Below are 27,426 nucleotides of genomic sequence, written 5' to 3'. Positions count from 1 at the left end.
GGAGGAGCCGCTGCTGCTAAATGATATAGCCCAATACTTGCATTTACGCAATATACCGTATGTATTGATTAGCTTTAGTTGAATATGCACATATATTATTGTTGGTTGTTATAAGCTTTTGAACATTAAAACACCAACAGGGCAAGATTACGGCAGAAACGGCAATCATTGTTTGCATCATTATTAAATTTGTCCCATGTCTTTTCCACCAAATTTGAGAAATACACATTCAAGAATTCAGCACATCGTTACACCAAATGTAAGGCAAACTAGTCAAAGTTCAAACCTTATAAAAGAGTCCTAATACGTTTTTTTAAAATTCATTCTGGCATCTGATATTGCTTTGGCGGTCTCGCAAGACTATTGCTTTCCAAAAAAATCATAAATAATATCCATAAACAAAGGAGCTTTTGGTACGCAGGCTTCATCCATTGGTCTGTTGAATTGTCCTTTATATTTGGCTTCCATTCACCACAGCACACGGCATGAGGCAATGGGTCAGCACAATTTACCCATTTGCTTTCTTTACTTTCAGTAACTGAAGAAGTTTGTTAACATAGAAGCACGTTAACATCCACCTCACAATAGTTTATTTTTCTTCAAAGACAACACTTATTCAGAAAATTTGATTTTTAAAACATTTATTTTTGTGTATTATTTTTAAAAACTCCTACTTGTTTTGCCTGCACTTTGGTTACCTAGTCACATGGTGTTTTACTTTGTGCCTCCTTTTTAAAGTTGCTGTTATCAGGTGTTCGAGACTTTGCAACATTGTTGCTGCCTGCAATCTGAGTGCTTAGTTGAGTGATGATTTCTTCTCGTCAACTTCATAACAAGTAATGGGAAAATTCCTGGCACAACTGAAAGTTTTATTTTAATTAATCCACCCATACCAGTAAATGTGTTTTTAATATATTGTCCCGTCTTACTCCCTGCGCTTTCATGCCCACCACCAGGATGTCTAACTGTGGGACTTTCCAGTGTTCTAATAAGCTTACAGACCATCTACTGTTCTCAAATACAAAATTCCAGGCTTGTGAACTTTATTAAAAAATTTGAGTTCATTCCTGATCCATGCTGGGATTTGTGAAAGCCAGTCAGCTCAGCTCTTGCTAAAACCCTATTCCATAGAATGCTCTGCTAACTGCTTCATCTCGACCTTTGCAGGTCTAGGATGAGAGGAGGAATTCATTAGATCAGTGTCTGGCAGGTGCTTGCCTGCTCAACCTGATGCACATGTTTACAGTGAGCTCTTTTAAGCCCCAGTTTCCTTCAGTCCAGCATTGGTCATTGTAGTAGTGTTCCTGTTTGGCCAACCCATGTTCCCTAGTTCTTGACCTTTTGCTGTACTTGATGCCTGATTCCTGTGCAAGCACTAACTTAGTGCATTCTTGAACCTTGCACTTCATTCTGTCAAGTTATTGTTTTTCCAGTCCCTGTCGTTCTTCCCATTTACTTTAGTTTCAGTGGCGTAATGAAACTTGAGGGGCCCACCTGAAAAGTACATGGACCCACCACCTACCACTTTTGCTGAGGGGGCCCCCTGAAACTTGCCCCCCCTCCGCACTGCTGGGGCTGTAGGGGCTTACGTCAAGTCACTGCTTAGTTCCAGTTTCAAGCTTGCTACCTTCCTATCCCTGCTATCTTAGCTTTTCCTTGTGTTGTTTGTCACTTGCGTTCTGCCAACTGTGACCTTTGTTTTCCCTTCTTTCCTGTTAAGCTTTCCTCCTTGCTAGCTTCTTGTTTATCGTGGCTGAGTATTTAGTTCTACATCCTTGCTGTTACCGCCTTGCATGTTCCTCTTTAGTTCCCAGGATCAATGGGCACAGCTGACAACCTAGGTGGTGTATGTTGTCCACTGTATTGTCTTTGAGTTACTTTTATAACATCACCATAGGTTTCAGCTCCACAGACCCTGCCTTTGCATATATATGTACACCCTATATGTCAGTATTGGCAGTCAGTATCTATAACAGCAACTGTGGATGAGGAACTTACTGAGCTTCAGACATAGTGTGGAACTCTCTAGTACTTTACCCCCTTATTCCTTTTATTGTTAATGTTGTTAATGTTGCTATATATATATATATATATATATATATATATATATATATATATATATATATATATATATATATATATATATGGGACGAAGACTGAAGCAGCAAGATTTACTGTGAAAGGCCTCTGCCACGACAAAGAATGAAAGCTGGTGAGTGGGCGATGTGAGCGGAGTGCTGCTGGAGGGGGTGGGTTAGTGGTTGTGGCACGGAAAGGAAGGCTCTCTCCATCCCCTAACCTGACACTCATCCATGCATGCGAACCGCCAAAAGCCAGTACTCTTCACCAAACACGACAAAACTGGGTATGTGGCACTTATTTACTTGTGTGATGTGAAGACTCATCTTATGAAAAAGCATACGTTTGGTGACACAGTTAGAAAGAATTAACCTACTGAGTTAGCAGGCAGAGATACAATTGAGTCAAATTATAGTGCAACGGACATTCACGCACTCACAGCAGTACATTACGGAGGTTTTTCAGTTCATCTATTTGGAGACTAATAGGGCAGACAAGAAAACTCAGAGCTTACAGTGGGCTAGTGAACTGTTTAATGATGAAAATGTGGCAAAGGGGAGCACAATATCACAAAAGACAGAAGAGAAACAACGAATACCCACCATAATCATTAAAGACTTGGAACTAGCTCGACCAACAAAGTGAATAATTGGTTGGGATATTACATCCCTTAAAAAATATATTGAACATAAAAGAATTCCAAGAGGAATAAGGATTTTAATTTTACCGACTTTAAATGATTTAGATGAAGATCCCTTCAAGAAATGGCAGGAAGATACCAATGAGTGATCCTTTAAACTTCTGCGGAAATTAATATCGCATGCAGAAAGAAAATTGGAACAGATAATAATAAGAATTAAGAAATTGGAACCAGAACTCAGAGGCACACTACCGCTGAAGAAATTGCAAAGCAACTTGACAGATGGAGAGTAAAATACACAAACATAAGACTGAAATTGAAAAAAGAAAAACAAGAAAGTTCAATCGAGATCGAATTGACTATACCAAGCATATACACTTTTGCACTTAAATATGACATTTTGAGAAACAAAGCGATAATGGATAAGACTTCAGAAAACAAGGAAACATCAGAAATGTCAGCGAATAGCTCTGATGTGAGATCTGTAGATGAAGAACTGAATGAAGCAAGTTTGGATTCTTCCGGAGAATTATGTTTAGTTCAAATGAATACAAGACAAAGAGTAAGGGGAAAGGAACTGACTGCAGTGAGAGGGAGACACAGGGGCAGAAGGAAGAAAAGATCAGAAGAAACAGGAGAAGTTGGAAAGTCAAGAACAGAAGACGACAAAAGAAAGCAAACATCAAAGAGAAATTGAAAAAAGAAAAAGAAGGGTAGAATTTGGTTAGCAATTTTTCATCAAGGGAACTGAGTGAGAACCAAATAAAAATCCTGAATAAAAGACTCTCCTGCCCAGGTTCAGAAATAGACCTAGCCAATCTAATAATTGATCCATACAAATGTTACCGCAAGTTAAAGTTAAAGAAACATTTTTTGGCACATACCCCCAGCGAACCAATGAAACCAGGATAAGGGAAAACCAATGATGACAATAAAGGAGCTACCGTGTTTAAAAACCTTGACAACATTGTAAAATGAATCAGAAGGATACAATGAACCAGATCCATTTAACAAGACTATGGATTTACAATTTTGTAGATAGAAGGGCATAGAAACAGGGGAAGGAGGAGACAGTGGCCTCAAATCTGACTCAACATTTTGTCCGCAGTTACCTCCAGTTAATAAAATCGATCTTTTTCATGGAATCACTGCTATGGACTTTAATGATCTATCTCGTAAAAAAGTAAGAATGAGGAAGCAAAACATCACTCTTGGTGAAAAGAAAGCCATTAAGGAACTAAGAGAAGACAAACAATTATTTAGGCATCCAACAAGGGTGGAAACATCGTAACACAAGACTGGAGACGTACTGAATGGAGGCTGAAAAGCAATTAAAGAATAAACAGCATTATGAGAAATTGAAAAATAATACAGTGGAAACTATAACTTTGGAATACCACACAAAACCTCAAAACTGGTATGACAGAGAATTGATTGACTTTGAAGAATATAAATATTTAAAAATTGATCACCCAGTAACACCAACTACATATTTCTTACTTAAGGTGCAAAAAAGTTTACAGAATCCTCCAGGCTGCCCATTAGTCAGCCCAATCAATTCCATGTTTGAAAACACTTCCTGATTTATAGATATTTTTCTGGCAGTTTATGTCAAAGCACTGCCATTGTATTTGTGTGATTCCATGGATGTTTTCAGTAAGATCCAAGGGATTTCGTGGAAGGAAACCTATATAATGGCTTAACATCACTTTATACATCAATCAGACATATAGATGGCATATGGGCTGTAAAACACTTTATGAGGGATAGATCAATCAATCACTTGAAGCATTCTGATATGTTATGTGAAATGTTGGGTTTTTGTCTTACCCATAATGCTTTTATCTTCAATGGTGATTTTTCCTACAAAAACAGGGCACTGCCATGGGCACATCATTTGCTCCAACATATGCCAACCTTCTTATAGGGTATTGGGAATCAGAAGTGACATGGACAGAAGCTAACCATGAAGTGGTGAAAAATGTGAAACTCTGGACCAGATTCATTGACTATCGAATTTTTTATCTGGGAATGAGATGTCAAAAGTTTGAACTATTCATTCTATCCTTGAATAAGAACAATTTGAACTTAGGGGCATATTTATACTCCGTTTGCGCCGAATTTGCGTTGTTTTGTTCGACGCAAATTCGGCGCAAAACTAACGCCATATTTATACTTTGGCGTTAGACGCGTCTAGCGCCAAAGTATGAGGAAAGAGCGTCATTTTTTTGCGTGAACTCCTTCCTTGCGTTAATGAGATGCAAGGTAGGCGTTCCCGTCTAAAAAAATGACTGCAACGCAAATGCGTCGTATTTATACTCCCGGGCAAAAATCACGCCCGGGAGTGGGCGGGGCAAAAAACCCCACATTTGCGCCGGATTTTAGCGCCTGGGTCAGGGCAGGCGTTAAGGGACCTGTGGGCTCAAAATGAGCCCACAGCTGCCCTCCCATGCCACCAGGGACCCCCCTGCCACCCTTGCCCACCCCAGGAGGACACCCAAGGATGGAGGGACCCATCCCAGGGACATTCAGGTAAGTTCAGGTAAGTATAAATATTTTTTTTTTTTATTTTTTTTTTTGGCATAGGGGGGCCTGATTTGTGCCCCCCTACATGCCTCAATGCCCAATGACCATGCCCAGGGGACATAAGTCCCCTGGGCATGGTCATTGGGCATGACTCCTGTCTTTACTAAGACAGGAGTCATGTAAATGGCGTCTGGGCGTCGTAACAAATGGCGCAAATCGGGTGGAGGCGATTTTTTGGCGTCGACCTGACTTGCACCATTTTTAAGACGCCCTAACGCCATTTTTCCCTACGCCGGCGCTGCCTGGTGTACGTGGTTTTTTTCCACGCACACCAGGCAGCGCCGGTCTGCTAGTGCCGGCTAACGCCATTCAATAAATACGGCGCCCGCATGGCGCTTCAGAATGGCGTTAGCCGGCGCAAAACTTTTTGACGCTAAACTGCGTTAGCGCAGTTTAGCGTCAAAAAGTATAAATACGGGCCTTAATGTTTACCCATACAATCAGCCCCAAATTACATTTCTAGATATTAAGATTGAGATAAAAGACATTTTTCTATGCACCAAGATACATTGGAAGAAGACGGTGTGCAACAGTATACTCCATGGCAATAGTGGACACCCAAAGAATCTTAGATGGAGCATTCCCTCTGGGGAAATGCTAAGAGCCAGAACAAAATGCTCTGAGACAACAGACTCTGAAGAAGAATTTAGTAGAATGAAACTGAGATTCTTCTTTAGAGTTTATCTGCTTGGGGTTGTTAAAAATGCGATGGAGAGGGCTAGAGCAAGAACAAGGGATGAACTACTGGTGCCTAGAGAAAGAATATGCAAGAAAAATAAAACAATTGTCTCATCATTAACTATAACATATAGTACAAGGAAATCAAGCAAATAATTAAAAACAATTGGGGTATCCTCTGAAAATAATGAGACGCTAACATAAGTATTAATGGACCATCCGGACATTACCTATTGAAAAGTGGCATCTCTAGGGGATCTTCTAACCAGTAGTCATTACCTACATGAAACTGTGAAAAAACAAATTGGCTGGACCAACCTGGTTTCTGGAAGTGCACTAAATGTAAGACATGTGAACAAGGAACTAATAAAACATCTTATAAGGTACAGAATAACGGGATGACAGAGTCTGAGGGCACATAACTTGCAATGCTGAACTAGAAGTGTATGCTAAAATGTCCCTGTGATAAATATTATGTGGGAAGCACAGTAAACAGAATGCATCTAAGAATTTTACAACATCTCCGAGTGATAAAATAATAATCAAGATTTCTCATATCCAGTTGCAAAACATTTCTAGGAAAAACATGGGAGATCTAAAGGATTTGGAGTGCTTTGGTCTAAAACATGTCAAGAAAAGTGAGAGGGGAGGAAATCAAAATGAATATAGAGGAGGATGGAATCAATATTAATTATCTTCATGGGCACAGAAGCACCAATGGGACACAATTTGAATGCAGAATTATATGTCCATCTATGGAATCCACCCCACTCCCACATCATAGGACAACTTAATCCCGTATAGAAATCTATAATAATGAATCCCCAAAGGTGCAAGGTTGAATGATCTCTTTCTGTCTGATAATGAGAGGCAAAATTGTGAAGTTTTAGATCAAGAAATTGAAAGTGAAATTACTTATAAAAATGAGATCTGTCTTTGATAATATGAGCATAGTGTAAATAGTGGGTGACTACTGCTGCAGCACTGCCAAACGTTTATTTAGGCATATGCAATCTGAGGCTTTTGGAATATTTGCAATTGAATTTTTAATAACTGTGATCTAAATGTACTTTGCTATCATATTTTATTATCGAAAAAAAGTGTTTTTATCCTTTGAAATATGTGGATTCAATTTGAAGAATTACATTTATATTATGAAAACTGTGATTTTGCACATTGAAAACTACTTTAGTACTTAAGGAATTACAGATTTTCTCTGTGTGCATATACATTTGCACTTTAGAGATTGAGACATAAGCATTTGCACTTTCAAAAAATACAATTTAGCACATTATAAGACTTTCGTGATTGAATCTCACAAAACCAGAGTATTTTCTGCTTTAAGAGAATGGATTATTTTACATCTTGGTATGTATCGTATTCACGGTTCATGAATTGAATATTGAACATTAACACTTTCATTGCCCTGATTACTTTTAAAAGCTCCTTTATGTAAAAGCCTTTTTAGCTAGAGATCTTATTTTCATCCACCAATGGTCTTCTTAAATCGCGTATATCATTAGAAACATTTGATGTGTATTTCAATGGTGTGCTTTCCTTATCCTGTGAAATGGATGAATGATTCATGTATTGACTGAAAATTAACTTGGATTAATATAGTAATCCACAATGAATTGGAAATAATATCACGTTTGGCCCTGGAAACAAAAGAAAATCTCAGATAAACTTCAATCATATTCGGGATTGTGACTGAGTGGTAAATGAACCGTATTGAAAAACAGAAAAAAGAAAAAGAATCAAGTACTTTATTGGTGTACATAGAATTGAAAGAAAGAAAATGATGCAAAATGGTGGATGGCACTTTACAATTCCATGCGATTTTATATGCTGTCTAGTTGTTCACAGCAACATCGAAGAGGGACTAACTGGTGTATGGCACTTTAAAAACAGACATTTTAGACAGCGGAACTCTAAAGTCATGTGGAAGGTTAACGCCGAAACATGTTGACTACCTTTTTTTTAATGCACTGTCGGTGATTAAATACAATAAATAGTTGCTCTAAACTGATGGTGCTGTCCGTTCCTGCTGCGAAAAGGAGTGTCAGAGTAGCAGTCACCAGTAGCTAATTATAGTTAGGATCTAGTTTCCATAGTAAAAGTGTTTTTTCACTTGTCTATATCTTTTGCACTGTTTGACTAATCATCACCAAATTTTCCCCAAAAAGTGCCCGTTGATTTTATTTTTGCACACAGAAGGTTTTGGGGTGATCCCTAAAGCGGGGGCTGAGAAAAAGGGGGGGATAAAAAAAGTTTTTGTTTCCCATGTTAATTCCCATAGGACTTTTAGACATGACTTATGTCCGAACTACTGGATGAAATTACACGAAATCTGGCAGAAAGCTAGCTTTCGGTACGTAGACTACACTTTCTCTTACTTGGTGAAAATCCGTCCAGTACTTTTGGACATATTAAAGGAAAAGCAAATTTGTATACCTGGGCTTCCAATGATTTCGCAATGATCGCAACGTATTTACGAATGCACACAACAACAGAGATATTGTGATTGGCTGGCTTGAGCTGCCATCTGAGGGAATGGGTTACGGTCCCCGGGGCTGAAATTTGAGATGGAAAGTGGCATAAGGGGTTAGGGTGGAGTTACTCTGACCCCAGGGCTGTAATTTAGGTCACTATGGTGGTCTAGTTAATACCTTAAAATAATTTTTTGGTCGAGTGATGCGATAATTGTGAATAAATTGTGACACTCAGCATGGTCCTGGTCCCGGAGTAACGTTGCGACGCCTATGCGAATATCGGCGACAACAAAAAAAATACAGTCATCAATTCAGACAGTGATGCACGCACTCACAGGCCCACTGAGACTCTCATGCACCCACTCACAGACCCACTCAGACACTGACACAGCCAGTCACAGACCCACTCAGACACTGATGCACCCACTCACAAATCCACTCAGACCCTCATGCACCCACTTACAGACCCACTCAGACACTGAGGCACCCACTTACTGACCCACTCAGTCCCTCATGCACATAATCACATACTCACTCAGACACTGACGCACCCATTCACAGACTCACCCACTCACTCATGCACCCACTCACTGACCCACTCACACATTGACAGATCCACTCACAGACCCACTCAGACACTGACGCACCCACTTACAGACCCACCCAGCCCCTCATGCACACACTCACAGACCCACTCAGACCCTCACATACCCAGTCACAGACCCAGTCAGATCCTCACGCACCCACTCACAGACCAACTCAGACCTTCATGCACCCACGCACAGACCCACTCAGACACTGACGCAGCCACTCACAGACCCACTCAGAGACTCATGCACCCACTCACAGACCCACTCAAACACTGACGTACCCACTCACAAACCCTTTCAGACCCCCATGTGCCCACTCGCATACCCAATCAGACCCTCAGAAACCCACTTACAGGCCCACCCAGATCCTCACGCACCCACTCACAGACCCATTTAGAACCTCGCGCACCCACTCACAAACCCACTCAGACACTCATGCACCCACTCACAGAGCCACTATGACACATCCAGACACAGACCCACCCAGACTCTGATGCACCCACTCACAAATCCACTCAGACCCTCATGCGCCCATTCACAGACCCACTCAGACACTTACACATCCACTCACAGACCCAGTAGGACACTGACGCACACACACTCACAGACCCACTCAGACCCTTGTGCACCCACTCACAGAGCCACTCAGACCATCACGCACCCACTCACAGACCCACTCAGACACTCACACACCCTCTCACTGACCCACTGACACCCTCATGCATCAACTCACAGACCTGCGCAGACACTGAAGAACCCACTAAGACACTGATGCACGCACTCTCACACCCAGAGACTCCCACAGCCACTCTCACCCCCAGGTACACCATCTTACACCTATTCTCACACCCAGAGAGATAGGCTGCTGCTAACTCCCGCAGCGCATGGCCAAAGGGCCGGGTGCAGAGTAGGGTTGGGTAGTTAGTGGGGTTTGCCACAGGGATTGACTAAAAGCCAGGCCTTGCGGGCAACCTCTGCTGCGCATGGGTGAAGGCTGTGCACAGTGCAAGGTTGGGTGCTTCTAGGGAGTTGGCCTCAGGGCCTGGCCGCCCTATAACTCGTGCCCTAAGGTAATTATAAATTGCGCCCTCGTCATGCACAGCTATCTGATCAATAATTTTACTGCAGATGTTACAGTGACTTTATCAATCACGATATCAAAGATGTCATGAGTGCTGTAATTTGTGGGGTAATTAGCAGTGCATGGCGAGGGCGCAAGTTATAGTTACCTTAGGGCATGAGTTGTAGTTACCTTAGGGCATGAGTTATAGTTACTTTAGATAACTTTAACTATAACAGGTAAACTAGCATTTCAGAACAGGAAATCAATCAGTAAGTATGTTTTTCCCCAAAGAATATATGTTTGTATTAAAAATAAATAATATATATGTAACTACTTACTATAATTTATGCTCTAAAGTAAACTATAAATTGCGCCCTCGCCATGCATTGCTAATTACCTCACATAGTTCTCATGACATGTTCTATGATATAACTGATAATATTACTGAAGCTTCTGAAATGACATCATTGATAACAATGCTGTGCATGGTGAGGGTGCAAGTTATAGTTACTTTTGGGAACGAGTTATAGTTACTTCAGATTATATGACTGGTGAATTTCAATGGTTTTGTTTGTTTAAAACAGCATGTTTTAATTGACATTTTTACCTAGCTATAACATCCCTTTAACCTCTGTTTTATCTGTCTATCTATCTATACATCTATCTACACATACATACATATATCATACAACTACATTTGCTAGGTCTGGTGAAGTCCAGGTGATGATGCCAATGTCACCTCCCTTCGAGGCTGGATTATCCCTGAACTCTACAGGCTCCGGATGTGTGCTGCCAGGATATCTGGTACTCGCCACTGACCCCAGTAATTTCGAAATTGTGCTCCTATGAAGAACATCATCTTTGTCACATTTGTGGCATCCTGGTAAGGGAGTTAATTGTACTGGAACAAGAGCAAGAGTGATATACAGCATCCGGTTCCAACTGGACCCTTATGATCAGGTTACTCAATGCTAGCAAGTTTGTGTCAATGCCTACAATGTGGGTTGCTAAAGCACTTAAAATATCCACTTGCAAACCCAGTTTTTCTGAGTGATATGACAGTGATGCTGTGACTGTGCCCAAATTGTTAAGTAAAGCATTCCAGATGGCACTTGAATTATGCTGTGACGTCCCTTCAATCTGAGTACTGAAAGGTGTGTGTTGTAAATTGCATTCTTCGCATAGGGACATTAAATCAGAATGACTTGATAAACCAAAATTATGGATCCAATGATCCTCTTCTGTGGAGAGGTGACTAGGTGTTTCCTTAACTGAACTACTGGTCAGTAAGTTTCCAGGCAGGAGGTTCAGCTTTATAGGGCTTATTGGAATAGAGGGGACCAGGTGACAAGCAAAATTGCCAGAGGTGTTGGTCCAATCTGCTGCTTGAGCATGAGCTGGGTCATGTTGTACTTATCGTATATTGTGCCGGGCTAGCTGCCTCATTAAAAAGCTTGCTCCTCGTGACTTTGCCCACAGCTGCCATGTTTGTTCCCGAGGGGAGAGAAGTCGAGTGGTCAAATGCTGACTCTAAAAACAATAAATTGTCCTCCTGATAATCTCTGACTGATGCATGAACCTGAATTGGCAAACTAAGTGTAGTGTAATTTTGCCCAAATTGCCTTGAGCATCAGCACTGTCACCAGCTAAGGTACAGGAGGCATGCTGGTTGAGGCTTGTGGTCCCAGTATAACTATTGAAGTTGGTTGAGTTATTTGAGTTTAAATAATCTGTGATCTTGAAGCGCTTGGGGGCGGGGGGGCACGAGTGAAACACAGAGGCATGGAGAAGGCCAGATGATGCTGCTTGTGTTGATGGTAATAATGCTGATGGTATCAAAATGTCTCCTGCACGATCATCAGTAGAACTGGCCATCTCTTTCTTTCCAAGGCTCTTGACTGCATTTTTTCCACCCCCTTTTTGTTGAGTGTTTGAGAGCCCACACCCCAGGTTCTCCCTGAGCGCATCGTAGTTGGGCAGTTGAATGGGTTCAGAGCTTATCTCACTGGTCCTATAAAACGTGACCTTAACTTTCTGAACAAGCAGATGGCAGCCCCTGAGATCTTTGACAGGACTATGGTACTATACATTTATGCTTGTCAGAGCTGAAAACGTGGTGATACCTTATCAATTTTTTAGATTTACTGTTTCTCTGTTGATGTTCTCTATCGCTGTTTGCTATCTCAAAGAAGTTCAGGTAAGTATGTCTCCACTCGCCAGTGCCACATCACCCCCCCCCTAAAATGTGGCAACCAAAATGTTATGGGGGGGGTGGACAAGCACACTGCTCTACGTTGTTGCACAAAGTAGCTTGACTAAAATTTGATATAATGTTTAAAATACAAATAAATATGGGAGATTCTCCCCTAAAATCTCCAAGTTTGGCTGTGGCACCTGGCTATTTTCTAACAGCTTGCCATCATTAAACCGTTGATCATCCTTAAGCCTTTGCCACGCCTACGTTCATGAGTTACTCAGTTCTTGAGCTGGAATTGCACAACACAGTGCAACACAATGCAAATCCGAGCAGTCTATGTTGGTACTTGCACTGTGCACTTTGTACTCCAACATGTAGCATAGGCATTGGCAGGTAAAAGGCGGTGAATTATAGACGAGGCCAGCAAACAAACTTGCACTTAATTATGGACAATTGTATGGTGCTATGGCAGAGTAGTGAGGGCAGACGAGCAGAAGAAAGATAAGTATACGCGATAGAGCACAGTGGTGGGGAGGGAGCACACCCAGGCCACAAGCCACACCAGAGCATGGTTGAGCTGCTTCTGCAAACCCGGGGCTCTACCAAGTGCAGTGAGACCTAGGCCCACTGTGTCTACTGATGCAGCTGACCACAAAAATCCCCCTTTTGGTCTTACCGTGACTCTCTGCGAGTGAGGGTTTGTGGTCGTGGTGAGTACTAGGGGGTATTGCAGATACATCTAACTGCCCTGCTGCCAGTGGCTATCTGCTGTCTTCTGGCTCGCTGCTGTCCAGCAGGGCAGTCTGGTGCCTGGTGTAGCTGGCGAGGAATGCTCGAACTGATTTAGTCACTGGCAGGTGCTTCTCAGTTTCTGATTCCAACTCCCGACACTCGAGACTCCCATGGCTCTTGCAAGCTCCTTGCGGTTCCTGCTTGTGCCTTGCTCCTCCTCCCAAGCTCTGCGTCCTACTTCAACTCTCTTTCACTGCACTGTGACTGGTCCAGGTGTGGAAGAGTCTGTAGCAGATCACATGGCATGCTCACTTCATTCAGCATTTGGGTTGAACATAATTTGACTCAAAATTAGACAGAGCTACATCCAAAATGGCTGAACAGAATTAAACCTACATTGGCAGAAATCAAGATCTTAGTCCAGAAAGCATGCTTTTTGTGATGTGGTATAGTTCTATTCAGTAGTTTTAGAGAAGGTAGGGTTAAACAAATATAGATATTTAATTCTGCAGAGGATCCATGCAGCCAACAGATCTAGAGATAAGATCTAATTGTCTGCCACCACATCAACAAAGGTGTGATGGTAAGCTGCTTTAGGACTTGGGTACTCAGTCTTCTGTCCTGAAATTAAGTTTATAGAAACATATAAGGGCTCTCAGCTTGGTGAGGAGTACCAGAGGCCTCACTGTGACTAAAACAATTAAAACATTTTTTTACCACAAACCCACAGAGGATCCATGGTACAATTGTTTTTAAAACCTTCAGTGTGTAAATAAAAATGGGGTTGGGCCTGAGGGGTTGGAGATACATAATATTTTAAATATGAAGTGGACATGTGCCCCCCCTGAGTCTTTTCTAGGCGCTGGAGTCCCCATCCCCTGGGGCCGATTGTTTTATAAAGGGGGGTGGGCCTATGCGGCCCCTCCTCTCTGGGACTGAGTACAAAGGTGTAGGGGGGAGGGAGTGACCACATACCTCCTCGAACCTCATTCAATAATCACCTGGGTCCATGCATAAAATGTAGGAGATGGATGTGTGGCTCCTCTCTCCAAGTTTTCGTATGGCCCTGGGGACCCCATCCTCAGGGACAAACTCAGTGTTGATGTCCCAGGGACCCAGTCCCCAGGACACTATTGTTTCCCTGCCTGCGAGAGCAGAAAGACTTGAGCTGGGTGAAACAGAAATATTTTTCCCTACCCCCTCTCTCGTGGGCAAGGAAACATAGAATTGTGCCCTTCCAGTGGAAGCAGAAAAAAAAACTGCTTCTGCTGGATGGGAGCAATGCAGGCTACCACCACACCCAGGATTGGTGTTGGCAGGGGGGCGGATGGGGATGCGGGGACCATAGGCCTTCCCCTGCAGGCCAAAATATGACCCCACTGTGGAAAAACAAAGCAGTGTCTGGATCCTTTACTGCCCTATAGAATGGGGCCCATGCATGGAGCTGGTGGGGTGTAGAGTCTCTGGGGCTCCTTCAGCCTTCAGTGGCCCGCAGTGTAAAAAATGCTGTAGGGTGCCCTGGGTGGGAACCCTCGTACCCCAGTGATTTAAAAAAAAGGGTAGACAACTTCTGCAAGGCCCCATGGAATGGGAGCTCTTGTAGGGAACTGGATGGGCCACAAGGGCTCTCTGGCTCCTCCAACAGCTCAAAAAAAAATGACAGCTGTAGGAGTCGCGGGTGGGACCAGAACACCTACAAAAAAAATATAAAAATAAAAAAAAGGGAGACGAATAAATGAGCAGACGGAGCCATTTATTTATTATTCACAACTCCTGCAAGGAGCACCCCATAGTGCCCTTCATAGGCTAGTAGTGCCCGCAATCTGGGTAGGGGCACCACCAGCATGTTCTTAAAGTGTTGTGGGGTGGAGGCTGCAGAGAGTGGAGCAGCCCCCACAAATACTTAAATAAAAATAACCCTATATTTTCTGGGATCTATAGAATATAACCCAAGGAAAAGTAATTGGTGTATTTCAGTATTCCCAGAACTGGAGTTTTTGTTTTCTCTAGAGCTTCGGAATGCAGGAATTCCTTATGGTTGGTTTTATGGCTGCATTACGTAGCCAGAGGAACGCAAAAAACACTGATACATGTTTATGTTTTTTTAATTATAAATCCTTTGTTGAAATGTCTATTGGGAAAACCAATAGGTTTGCCTTTTATATATTGAAAATAAATTATAGTAAAAACAAAAACTAAAAACTCTATGAAAAATATAGGTTAAAGTGACAGTTAAAGTTAGGTATGTGAAAGAACCTTAGAAAATAACTGAAAAAAAGTGTTTTTTTAGTTTAAAACATTATTTTGTCATTGAATTTTCATCTAACTAAAACGTTACATTAACCTTCAATTTTTTCAGTGAATTTCTAGTTTTCTTTTTAAATATAAAGTAAGATTTTATTACTATACATAAATCCAACCCCCTATCCCTTGGACACCACCAAGGTATAAAAACACTAAATTCAAATAGCCCTGTTAGTGCACTATGGGGTGCTCCCTCATAGAGAAGTGAAAAATAAATGAGCTGGTGCTGCCATTCATTATTCATTTTTTTTAAAATAAATTATGTTGGTGTCTTGGTGGGCACCCGGGACAACCATATCTTTTATTTTATTTCAGGGCCGTATAGGTAGCCCCAGGTCTCCATAGCCCCCATGACCTCAACAGCTTGCCTACATAGTGTGTGCTGGCAGGAGCCGGCATATCTTTTATTACCCGGGTGCCTTGGTGCTCACCCATGGCACCGACAACTCCTTTTTTTATTTGGGGGTTATAGGGGAGCCCCATGGTCCCCATGACCCCATCTGACTCCCCGTCTGGGAGCTAGCCATTTTGTTTTATAGGTGGGTGCGTGGTGCCCACCTGAGGCACCCACAATTTAGGGGGCCCCAGCTGGCTCCCTAGCCAGCTGCATACTAGACGCTGCCAGGAACCGGCACCTTTGCTTTACTCCCACCAAGGCGGGAGCAGAACTTTTTTTACTGCTTCCGATGGACATAAGCAACGTGGAGTTTCCTACCTGGGAGAGTGCGGGCAGGGTATGCCTGCACTCTCCTGGAAAGGAATCACAGTGCTATAGGGGTTGGTTCCCAGGAACTCTGTAAAGATTCACCCCTCAATGGATGGGGTCCTCAGAGCCCAAAAGTGACTCAGGAAGTGGGGCCGTGTGCCCCTCCCCTTTTCAAAAGAAATTGGCCCCGGTATGGAGGTCCCCAGGGTCCAATGGAGGCTCTGGGAGGAAGGCCGCATGATACTTCTCCATTATTTACTAATTAACCCCAGGGGATGGGGACCCCAGGGACCAATGGTGACTTGGGGAGAGGGTCCTGCATGACCCCTCCCCATTGTTTAGCAGTCGGGCCTGGGGATGGCTTCCCAGTGCCCAACAGTGGCTTGAGGAGGAGTACGTCGCTCACTCCCCCTTTCCTAAATTTAACAGTAATTATTATTTTTGTAATGCTGTAATCCTGTGGGAGTTCCACAGGATTGCGGATAAAAAATGTTTTTTTACATTTATTTTGTCCCCAGGAGGGGTTCCTTTGGGACCTCCACAAGGACTATTGGCGGCAGAGTATCCCAACCCTGCCCTCATATCTTTTCTTTAAAATATTTTTAGGACAGGGGCCTAAGTCCCCGTGGTCCTATAATGGCCACCTGCAACATTTTTTCTCATGTTGCAGGCAGCCAATCAGAGCGCTTGCTCCAGCGGGAGGCTTACTCCTATGGGAGTGAATTGGCCTAAGGGGAAAAAATGCCCAGGCCAATCAGAACGCTCTATTTTTTAAATTGGCTTCAAGGGGCTCTAGTGAGAGTCCCTCGGGCCCAACCATGCAGATATACTAATATTTGTGTTCCATAATATCTCAAAAACTACTTAACGGATGTACACCAAACCATAAAAAGCACGCTTTCTGGACCAAAAGCTAGCTTTCTGTCAAATCTGGTGTAATTCTGTTCAGCAGTTTTTGCGTAGCACTGCCTGAAAAGGTTTATGGAAAATGCATGTAGATTTTGTGTTTTGGGACACTCCCTTTTTATTGGCCCCCATTTGACAGATCACCCCACAACTTTCCATTGGAAAGCTTCATGAAAATTTGTGAAACAGCTCCAAAGTTATTACCAAACCAAAAAAGGCCTTTCCTATGGAGATGGAGACCTGACTATAAATACCCAGTGGCGAAAGCCACTAGGTAATATATATATATATATATATATATATATATATATATATAAACAAACAGTACCTAATCAACAACAAATATGAACTTTGACAGTTTCTGCTCAATTACACCCTTCCATTCGTAGTCCTATATTCCTTGGTATTCAAAAGAAATACGCATCGCGTTTCACATCTAAACATTATCGCTACACGGGATGAAGGCAAATCCCTGGATGAGTGATCACCCACTTAAAATACCAAAAGCTTTCTGAAACGATTTGAGGGTTTCAGATCTTGCTCCCTCATCCCTCCCGCTCCTTAACTCATCAAGGAAACTGAGCCTTTAAGGGGGGCGCCGCGCCTGACCGCCATAATGGCCGTAAAGACGTTGATCTCCTATTGAGTGAAATGTCCTTCTCAACCCTCTGGCCTTAGCGGCGTCGCGGCAACCCAACTGCGCTTGAAATTCTGTGCCTCTAACACATCGGCAGTCAAAGGGTTCAAGAAAGACTGGATAAATGGAGACACTTTAAGTGTGAAATTGGGTTTCCCCCACCACAGATTATGGGGTTTACATAAATTGAACTCTGTCCTGGGCTTTGAAAGTGCTGTTTCCTCCAAGACCTACCCGAAGGAAACTGCAAGGACCAAATAGCTCATAAAACGAAATCACGTGCTTTAGCATGTTATTCCACATTGCACGGCTGAAAAGAAGCAATTGAAGGGGTAAAATCCTGATCTGATCCTGTGCGCAGATGGCATTCCACTCAGCAGTTTTGGCATCACATCCTACCATGGGACTCACAGTGGTTTATTAATAGAAAGTGACTGCGGGGCCTACTCACAGACCTTTTGTGATATGTGAAATACAGATCCTGTAATACTCTTTTACGTACTCAAACCGACCTTTGCCCCAAAACATATGAAATGGGTATAAAATTGAGCTATTCAGGGAATATTCCTATGCAGCCAGTGCTAATAGAAAGGACTGTGCCCTCTTTTCACTTTTACTGATAGGGAGTTGGGCATTTCTGGTTCACAATGGCGTGTAAGAGTGTGTGAAACAGTATTCATGTAATAGCGCTTTATGTAGGTTACTGCTCTGCCAAGCTACCAAGGGGGTAAGCAGGGGTTAGCTGAGGGTGATTCTCTTTTATCCTAACTAGAGTGAGGGTCCTTGCTTGAACAGGGGGTAACCAGACTGTCAACCAAAGACCCCATTTCTAACAGTAGGCATAAGTGCTTTTGTGAATGGGTCCCTGTCACTCCCAGACCGCAGTTATCCAAAACTAACAGGACGAGTGTCTCGCGTTAGGCCTTTGCCTGTTTCCAGAACGTTTAGTAGACTATTGTGAACAATACTCCTCTGAAAAGAAGTACCAATGCATGAAGACGGGCCCATGAGGCGGTTGTTCCCACATGGTGCAGCCCGCGCAGTGTTGATCCTGCAGGCTCAGTGTGTGCGCGCTGGGGCTTGCCTGACTCACTGCGCATTGTACAACATGATCTACCTTACAATGCAGACGAATGGATAGAGTGCCAGAGCCTTCGTGTGTGAGAATCAGACAGTAATTTACCAGTGAGGAGGTAATTGCTGTGCCCACAAGACAGGCTGAATCCTCGATGACACATTTATGAGATGCTTAGGAGCTTAAAAAAGGGCCGTGGACAAGATGGAGCGGTATAAAGATATAATTCAACTCTTTCGAGGGGCTTCCAGATGTGGGCACCCGGAGTGAAGCCTCTTGTTAAAGCAATAGAGCCACAGTTCTGTTATCACAAATACAAATTACAGGATTGAATCCAAAAGGTCTACAAAATTAGTGAGACATTCGTGGGCTCTCGAGATAGTACAATATAGGAATTCCAACTACAGCAACCAAATAACTGAGTTTTCTGATCTTCACTAAACCCTATCTGCAGAGCATCAGAGCAGAGACATTTTAAGCTATGAGCAAAGTGGGATCTTGTCCAGGGCTCAGCCTTTCAGGGGAGCCCTGATAGAGCCGGCTCTGTTCCGCAGTCAGTCTTGCCCTTATGACTTTGAATAGTTCTTAAACAGATTGTTTTAAATACTGTTTCCCTTTAATTTCGTTTTAATGTGAGTGCTATTTGAGAGTCTATTACAGACATTTTGCAGAGAAATGTTTGTTTCATGCAACATCCATAAAAGGTTTATTTTAGATCAAAACAAGACCTCACATATGAGAAATGGGGGGTGTGGGGTGTTTAGTCACAGAGATTAGTCACGAAAGAGCTGGAATTGGAACATAAATTCAAAACTGTTCTGAACAGGGGCCCCCGAGGTTATTTCTCATTCTGGGCAGAAATAAATCTAACTCTAGTACAGCAGGATATCCTTCATTCTGCACAGAAAAGTAAACTCCAGTACATTAGAATGCCCCTCATTCTCAGCCATAAAAGCAAATTCCAGTACAATAGGATATCCCTCATTTCAAGGAGAAAAAGAAAACTCAGTTACAGCAGTATATCCGTCATTCGAAGCATAAAAAGAAAACTCAGTTACAGCAGTATATCCGTCATTGGAAGCATAAAAAGCAAACTCAGGTAAAGCAGGATATCCCTCATTCCGAGCAGAAAAAGCAGAATCTGGTACAACAGGATATCCATCATTCTAAGCAGAAAAGGCAAACTCCATTACAGCAAGATATCCCTCATTCTCAGCAGAAAAGGCAAAGTCTGATACATCAGGAGATCCCTCGTTCTGAGAAGAAAAACTTGAACTTTGAAAGTAATACCGCACCAAGGAAACACTTCCCTGTGTGGTATTATTATTTGCTGAGGGGGTGTTACCACAACCGAACGGTGGGCCACCCGAATGAGAGCCTAAGAATCCCGCTACTGTAAAAAAACAAAAAAAAAAAAAAACGCAAATGGGGTCACTTATGGTCATTCAAAAAGAGATGTTATTCAGTCATCATAACAGACAAACTAAAGTCTTACTACAAAGAACAAACTAAAGGATAGGCTGGGGGAATACCAGAGCTGTAATACAGATGCTGCTGCCTTAGTTATCACAACTGGTCCCGGCCTAGCTCTTCAGCTACTCTACCTTTGAAGACTGAGTAACTGCCTGGCAGTGGCAACTCGCAAAAGGGAAAAGGGGTGGAGCGGCACATAGCAGGGGGCGGGGAGGGGACGACAAAAAACATATATATTTTTTAAACTAACCTTTCTCGCTGCTCCAATCCGCTCCTCGGTCCTTCCCTGCAGGCACAGGCTCCCAGCCTGCCCTGCGTCCAATCCTAACGCTGCTTTCATTCTGCTTGCAGCGTGAAAGCAGTGTTAGGATTCGACGGAGCGCCAGACAGGTCACTCCGAGGCAGAGTGCGAGTTTATGTCTGCTGTCTCCAACCCAGCAATGCAGTGCCGGGTTGGAGAGAGCCTAGTACGCATGTGTGTTTGGCTGGCCCGAGACGGACGGTCAAACATACATGCTCACTGAGGGGGAGTGCAGTGTACTCCCCCTCCGTCCCGGTCATCGCTCATGGCTCTGCCCCTTTTACACAAAAACGATAATAAACATAACTTATTATTGTTTTCTTGTAAAAGTTTTGCAGATGCTGCTGGCGGTGGGGGGTGAGGGTCCTCCGTCATAGCCGAGGAACCACTCCCTGATGCCTGGGGGTGAGACTAAATTCAGGGGCACTGACTTTTCTAGAGTAGATGGAGAGTCTAGACAAGAGGGATTATGGTCAAATGTCATTAATGGAACGTAGGTTACCTCCTTTTATATGTAGCGTGGCTTCTACATGACGATTAAAAGTCCAGTCTTATTTTCAGAAAGATGTAGCAGGATGCAGAGCAGAATCCATTAAGAGTGGAGGTCTGCTGGCATGGCCTTTGACTCAGGTTGTCAAAGAAAGATATGAGGTGTGAGATCAGGGAGGGTGTTCATGTCCCTTGGTGATAGCAGATATACACAGAGATACACCCTGATGCCAATGGAGGACATTAACTTCACTCTCCTCTGTCCTGAATACTGTCTCTCCAGATGGAAGATGCTGCCTAATGCTGACACATGCAGGGGTGGGTTGTGGATGAGCATGCCTCCTTCACAGATGCCTGCATTTGTATGTCAGTGCCTTGCGTCCATAGAGATCACTCAACACAGGAGAGGAACATCCAGTTGGTGAACATGTTGACACGGACCTGGTGATCACCAACAAGGGCAGAGATACGTAACTTCGCTTTGTGTGTTACTAACTAAATGAAATTATTTAGGGTTACATCTTGGTGTGTGTGCAAACGAATGGGGTCTTTTTTGGTGGGATGTGGGGATTGAAACCATTGACACTAGCAAGCCACATCAGGAAGCCACTGTGAATTAGGGCATCTAAACCATGAAAGAGCAGCGGCCACTTGCCGGCCCTTCTGTTACATATGGCTGATCAGGCCACAAACGAGACGCAGCATTGGCGCTCGCATGCTCCCCTTCGAACAGGCTGCGATTCAGAACATGCAGGTGAAGATGGTGCTGGTCAAATGCGAGCAATGGTGCTGCGACAATTTCCAGAGTGGGGATGCTGACCATCAACTTGACTTCCCTGAAAGGGTCCAACTGCTACTTAAAGAGTGAGTATACTAAATGCGCCGAGACACATTCAGCGGTTGGCGGTGGGGCAGGACCAACTCTTTCAAGGGTACCTGGGGTCTGCAGCACCTTTCATAACTCTAGTTCACGCCACTGTATACTATGGGATGCATTCTGTCCTTCACATGCATACGCCACATATATACATACTTTTGTACCCCTTGATAGAACTGGTTAGACCTAGAGAATAAAGATTAAAGAGTAATATAGTGCAGTTTAGATCAGGGTTGCTACATATTATGCATTATATCTTTGAATTTTGGCTTGTCTGTTTTCAGATTGTAAACCATTTCTGTACATGTGCTTGTAGAGGCTAGGCTCTGGAGTGTGTGGGATGGCAACCTCTGAAGGCCTGTCACGCCTTTGACCATATCACGAAGTGCCTTTTGTTATTCACGTTAACGCCGCCCCTGAAGTTACAGATACTAGGGGCATCAGTAACTTCCAAAATGGGTGTTACTAGGTATTATGTGTGGAACCTTTATGTATTAGGAATTACTGGTGGGATCAATAACTTCCTGGTTTTGCCGAGCTCCCTGGTTAGGGTTCCATTTCACTTGGAATTTCACCTGGAGATTCCACCTGTTTACAGCACCATATGAAAAGGCCCCACTCTGCAGATCAACCTCACATCTTGTGATCCCAGTTCATCCCATAATTACTGTCACCAGCCGAGTCAGGAGCGCCGAGGCTCTTGTTGGGAAAGCACCTGGGAAGAGCTGCAGTGAGTATCTTTGCCACTGTTCACCTCACATGGGAAAGGGGCAAATATCTCACAGTTTGCAATGTAAGTGCGTCGGTATAGATAAGATCTCATCAAATTATAGGCTTATTTTTCAATATTCCAGTCTCCTATCAACGCTTTTCTGAAGTGCATCCCTCCCAGGTGTAGAACAGTCTTTTGCTTTTTAACAGAATGTACCACCGCTAAGCTACATCCACGCATGCAAACGAATGTCAGTGTCTCGAGTTTGGACTGTTGCTGCTCAAAGTTCCCAAAAATAACAAGCATTTACAATGCAACGGGTCTCGCGTTTGCTCATGTTAGAGCTGACCGCGTTGTAAACTCCTAACCCGACTTTTCACCTATCGGCAAAAGTGCATTTATGTAAGTAACCTGAAAAAGTGCAATTAACTATGTAAAACGCTCAACTTCTGCCAAGCGAAATCGCGCTAGTAAATTAGAGAAAAAGTAGTCCACGAGCCAGACAGAAAACAGCGAGCCTCGCATGTTTTCTGTACTTGGTCTATGCGCTCGAGGAGAGCTAGGCATGCCTTCGACTAATGAAAGCAAGCAGATTTTATTAGGCAAGCCCACGAACCAATGAGAAACACTGACGTGACGTCGACAGGGCTCCGAGACCTTTTCTAAACCCTAAAGCGTCTCGCTGCGATACGCATGCGCGAAGGCATGCAATGCAGGCTCGACCCTGTCTCGCTGCGATACGCATACGCGAGCGCATGCAACATAGGCTCGACCCTAAAAAGGTGCAGTGGATTTAATTAAAGTAATAAGCAACTCTACTGACCTTGTAGCCGCTGCATGTCAGCCCTGCGTTCCTTTTAGCCAGCACACATTTCATTCGCAAGAAGAAAGACCTTTCCATCTCGTACTCTGAAAGCACAAGGAAAAATACTGTCATTGTTAAGATTTAATTTTAACGTGTCGAACAAAGCTGTTTTTACAAACAGAAAATACCAGATGCTGTAGCCCCTGTTTTCTTCTTTCTGGATAATGATAAATATTTTCAGTGTTAACGGTGAGCAAAGAAAATGGTGGCGTTTTCAGAAAAATAGTAACTATAATAATATTGATAAAAAATAATACCTACCTTGTGTATAGCGCTCTCTGCAATGACTGTGACTTCATCAGAATGTAAATAAAATCTTCATCCTTTCTACCAGCCCTTTGGAACCCTTTATCGAGGGATTTCACTACACAATGCAGCCACAGGAGCTGTCAATATGACATTTTTGCAAAGGAACCCCACATTTTCTCTTCGAAGTTACGCATAAATGTTCATGATATCACTGGAATTCGTAGTAGAAAGTATTTTAAATGTTTATTTTTCCAACAAAAAGAAACAAAAATAATATGAATGTGTACTAAACATGATGAATGTCTGTGATTGTTGATAATCTCTGAGAGTTTTAGGAACGTCCCTACACATCATTTGGTTTACTTGGACTGGTCGAATTTAGGTTTTTTTCACACTTTTTTTTTTCAAATTCATTGTTTTTTACAAGTATGCACATTTACAAATATTTGTCAATTGTCTTGAATTCTGCTACTTTTTTTTACTTGCCCTGCGCTTTTAAACTTGGTGAAAATCTATATGAAATGCCCGATTCTTACACTTTTTCCAAGCACGATAGCTGGTAAGCTTGTTGTACAATAAATAGGTGTGCAGATCATCTTGCGCTCAGCCCTCAGGTAGCCTGGCACAGAGTACTCAGGCTTAACTTAGAGGGATTGTGTAAAGTATTTACACAGCACTTCAAACAGTAGTAGTGAAACACAAAACAAGAAAAACTCCACACCAGTTTAAAAAAATTGAGTAAAATTTAATAAATAATTTAAGACCAAACAACAAAATTCCAATCAGTAGAACTGGAGATATGCAATTTTAAAGATTTTGGTTAATATAGCACCAGCACGCACAAAGCACTGTGGGTATGTGAATGCGACGGATCAGGACAAAGGCTCAAGTTCAGGCTACCTATGATGGAGCACAGGCCAGGTACAGGGACCCAGTTATGCCTGCTGAACAAAGGCCCATATTTATACTTTTTTAGCGCCACATTTGCGTCATTTTTTGACACTAAAACAGCGCAAACTTACAAAGTACAATTGTATTGTGTAAGTTTGCGCCGATTTTGAGTAAAAAAATGACGCAAATGCAGCGCTAAAAAAGTATAAATACGGACCAAAGTACCATAAATCCTGGTTGTGGAGCATTGTGTGATCTTGTGTCAAGGATGTGTAGTGTAGCCGAAGCAATGCAAGGTTCTGGTGTGAAGATGCATCGCACAATAGCAGTCCTGGGAAGCTGCGAAGATGGGATGTGAGGTCCTACGTGACCATTGATAATGCCATTGATGAGGGGTTTGGGATGCGAAATCCTGCGTCAAAGATATGTTGTGCACCAGCTGGTTCCCATAAAAGCTGCAGCGTTTGCTATGTAGAGTCCTGCCTCATCGTCAAGGGTGCCGTCAATGAGGGGCTTGTGATGCAAATGTATGTGTTCACGATGCATCATGCAGCAGTTCTGATGTAAAGTTTTTGTGGGGCGATGTGTTAAACTAATGGCCCTATGTAAAGTTTTGGTAGGAGATGCGTTACGCTGCATTGATTCTTGGCTGGCAGAGCACCTTAAGGCCTACTTCCACAGGTCCAGGACTGGGGTGGCCCCACTTGCAAGGGTATGAATCACAGCAGACAGAGTGCAGTTGCTAGGTTCATGGTGGTTGAGGCCTTCTGTCCCTGAGACTCTGGTCAGGAGACTAGCCAACTAGCCCTTGGAGTCACTAGTGGTCCTGGGTTCAAGAAGCAGGTCCATTCCTTCACTCAGACAGCATGGCAGCAGAGTGGCAGCCCATATTGCAGAGCAGCACAGCAGTCCTTCTCAGTTTCCCACAAGTCTAGCAGTGTACTAAAGAGTTGGGTCTAATGGTCCAATAGTTATACCTGGTGCCCACTTTGAGGTAGGAGAGGGTTCTGGCCCCTGAGGTACCTAGACTTTCCTGCCTTTTTGCCCTGGCCCCAGCTTGTCTGGGGTCACAAAAGACCAATGGCTAACCCTTTGTGAGAGTGCTCTGACAGAGCCTTTGTGATGTGCAAGTGTGGTAGGTGACAAATTCTCCCCCTCATCAGCTCAGAGTGACCCACCCTGCTATCAACTATCTTCCCTTTGCCTCACTGTTTGGGCTCAATACACAAAGACCAACTGCCAGCTACATCTAGTTATGTGCCCCAGGAACAGGATGGAGGCACCAAATGGTTAGGCCATGAAAATGCTAGCTTTCTAAAAGTGGCATTTGCAGAATTGTGACTAAAAATCCAACTTTACTGTTAAAGAGGGCTTTTCATGACAACCCTTTGGATACCAAACTTGATATTTCTATCTGCCCCAATCAAAAGTTATTACTTATTAAATGTAATAAGGTAACCTAATGGGAGAGGTAGGCCTTGCAGCATTGAAAAACAAATTTAGTCATTTTTCACTACTACGACATGTAAAACTTAAATGTACATGCCCAACTTTTTAAATACACTGCACCCTGCCCTCTGGTCTGTTCAGGGCTTCTTACTGTAGGGGTGCTTATATATATACTAAAAAGGAAGGTTTGGGCCTAGAAAACGGTTTATTTTTCCTAGGTTGAAATGGCAGTTTAAAATTGCACTCACAGGCTGCAATGGCATCCTTGAGGCATGTTAAAAAGAGGGTGGCACAATCAGTGATGTGGCCCACCTGCAGCATTTAATTTACAGGCCCTGGTGCATGTAGTAACAATTTACTAGGGACTCACAAGTAAATTGAATGTGCCAATTGGGTGTAAGCCAATTTCACCATGTTTAAAGGAGAAAGCACACAAACGTTACGTTAGCTGTGGTAAAGTGCACAGAGTCCTAAGACCAACAATAGCAAGTAAACAAAGATGGAGGAGTAAGCCAAAAGGTTTGAGGAAAGACCACCCTATGACTGACAGGTCTAACAAATCCCCTTGCTTGCAGTGGCTTTCTCCAGGATCTTTTAACATTTCTTTGGAGAGTCCTCACTGTCAATCGTCCTGTTCCTCAGAAATTTACAATTGGTGTCTCCAAATACATCTTATTTTAAAGGAAGCTGCTATAGGCGACAGGAGCGTTGTGGCAGGGAATGCTGCAATCGCAAACATAAAACATCAGATTGAAGGAAATAGCCGAAATAAGAGTGCCATTTAGATTAAAGTAAGAGTGCACATGGAATATGTAAAAAACAAAAAACAAATGCCCCCTTTTTTGTTGGGTGTACGGATGGAATTTCTTTGCCTGGAAGAAGCTCAGCTGTATTTCCGGTTTGACCTTAACATTAACTATAACTTAGCAGATTTCTATGCTATGAGCCAAAAATCACTAGTCTAGGCCATACATGGTATTTCTGTGTTTAAGCCATATGGTATGTGCATGAATCCATTAAAAAGAGTGCCTTTATGAAAATCATAGGCGTGGTACTGTGATTTATAGGGTTAGTCTTCTTAGTTATTATTCCTTATAGAGAATACAAGTTTGCCTCATATCTAAACTTCATAAGCCGATAGACCATCAATACACAGGGGTTTTCAATATTCCATTCTCCCTGTCTGTGATTAGATTTTGAACCTAGACACTCAGTAACATTATTTGACAACAAAAATTATGGTAGAAATACTAGATAACCTCTCACCCAAACCTCTTGTTTAGGTAGTAATAAAACACTTCTAAATCAGCATGATCATTTACCATGATGTGTACTGCACACGCTATAGGACATTTTGAGCTTCTTTAAAAATGGTTTTCTACCTTTAATTAGAGGGTGTTAGTGACGTTGTTTCTTTAAATGCCTGAAACAAATA

The 27,426-nt window shown here is 42.9% G+C and overlaps 1 protein-coding gene across 1 annotated transcript in view; it reads right to left on the bottom strand.

The window, feature by feature from the left end:
* SIM2 (SIM bHLH transcription factor 2) overlaps positions 1 to 27,426 on the bottom strand; it is a 285,872-nt gene that overhangs the window by 45,327 nt on the left and 213,119 nt on the right. The window contains exon 5 of the mRNA XM_069202534.1: positions 23,361 to 23,446. Within this exon, the coding sequence (XP_069058635.1) occupies positions 23,361 to 23,446 (86 nt within the window). The remainder of the gene's footprint in view (positions 1 to 23,360; positions 23,447 to 27,426) is intronic.

The sequence above is a fragment of the Pleurodeles waltl genome, chromosome 8 (assembly GCF_031143425.1).
Source record: "Pleurodeles waltl isolate 20211129_DDA chromosome 8, aPleWal1.hap1.20221129, whole genome shotgun sequence".
NCBI classification, from domain to species: Eukaryota; Metazoa; Chordata; class Amphibia; order Caudata; family Salamandridae; genus Pleurodeles; species Pleurodeles waltl.
The sequence above is the reverse complement of the archived record's forward strand: the minus strand, read 5'-3'. Positions and strand labels throughout refer to the sequence as shown.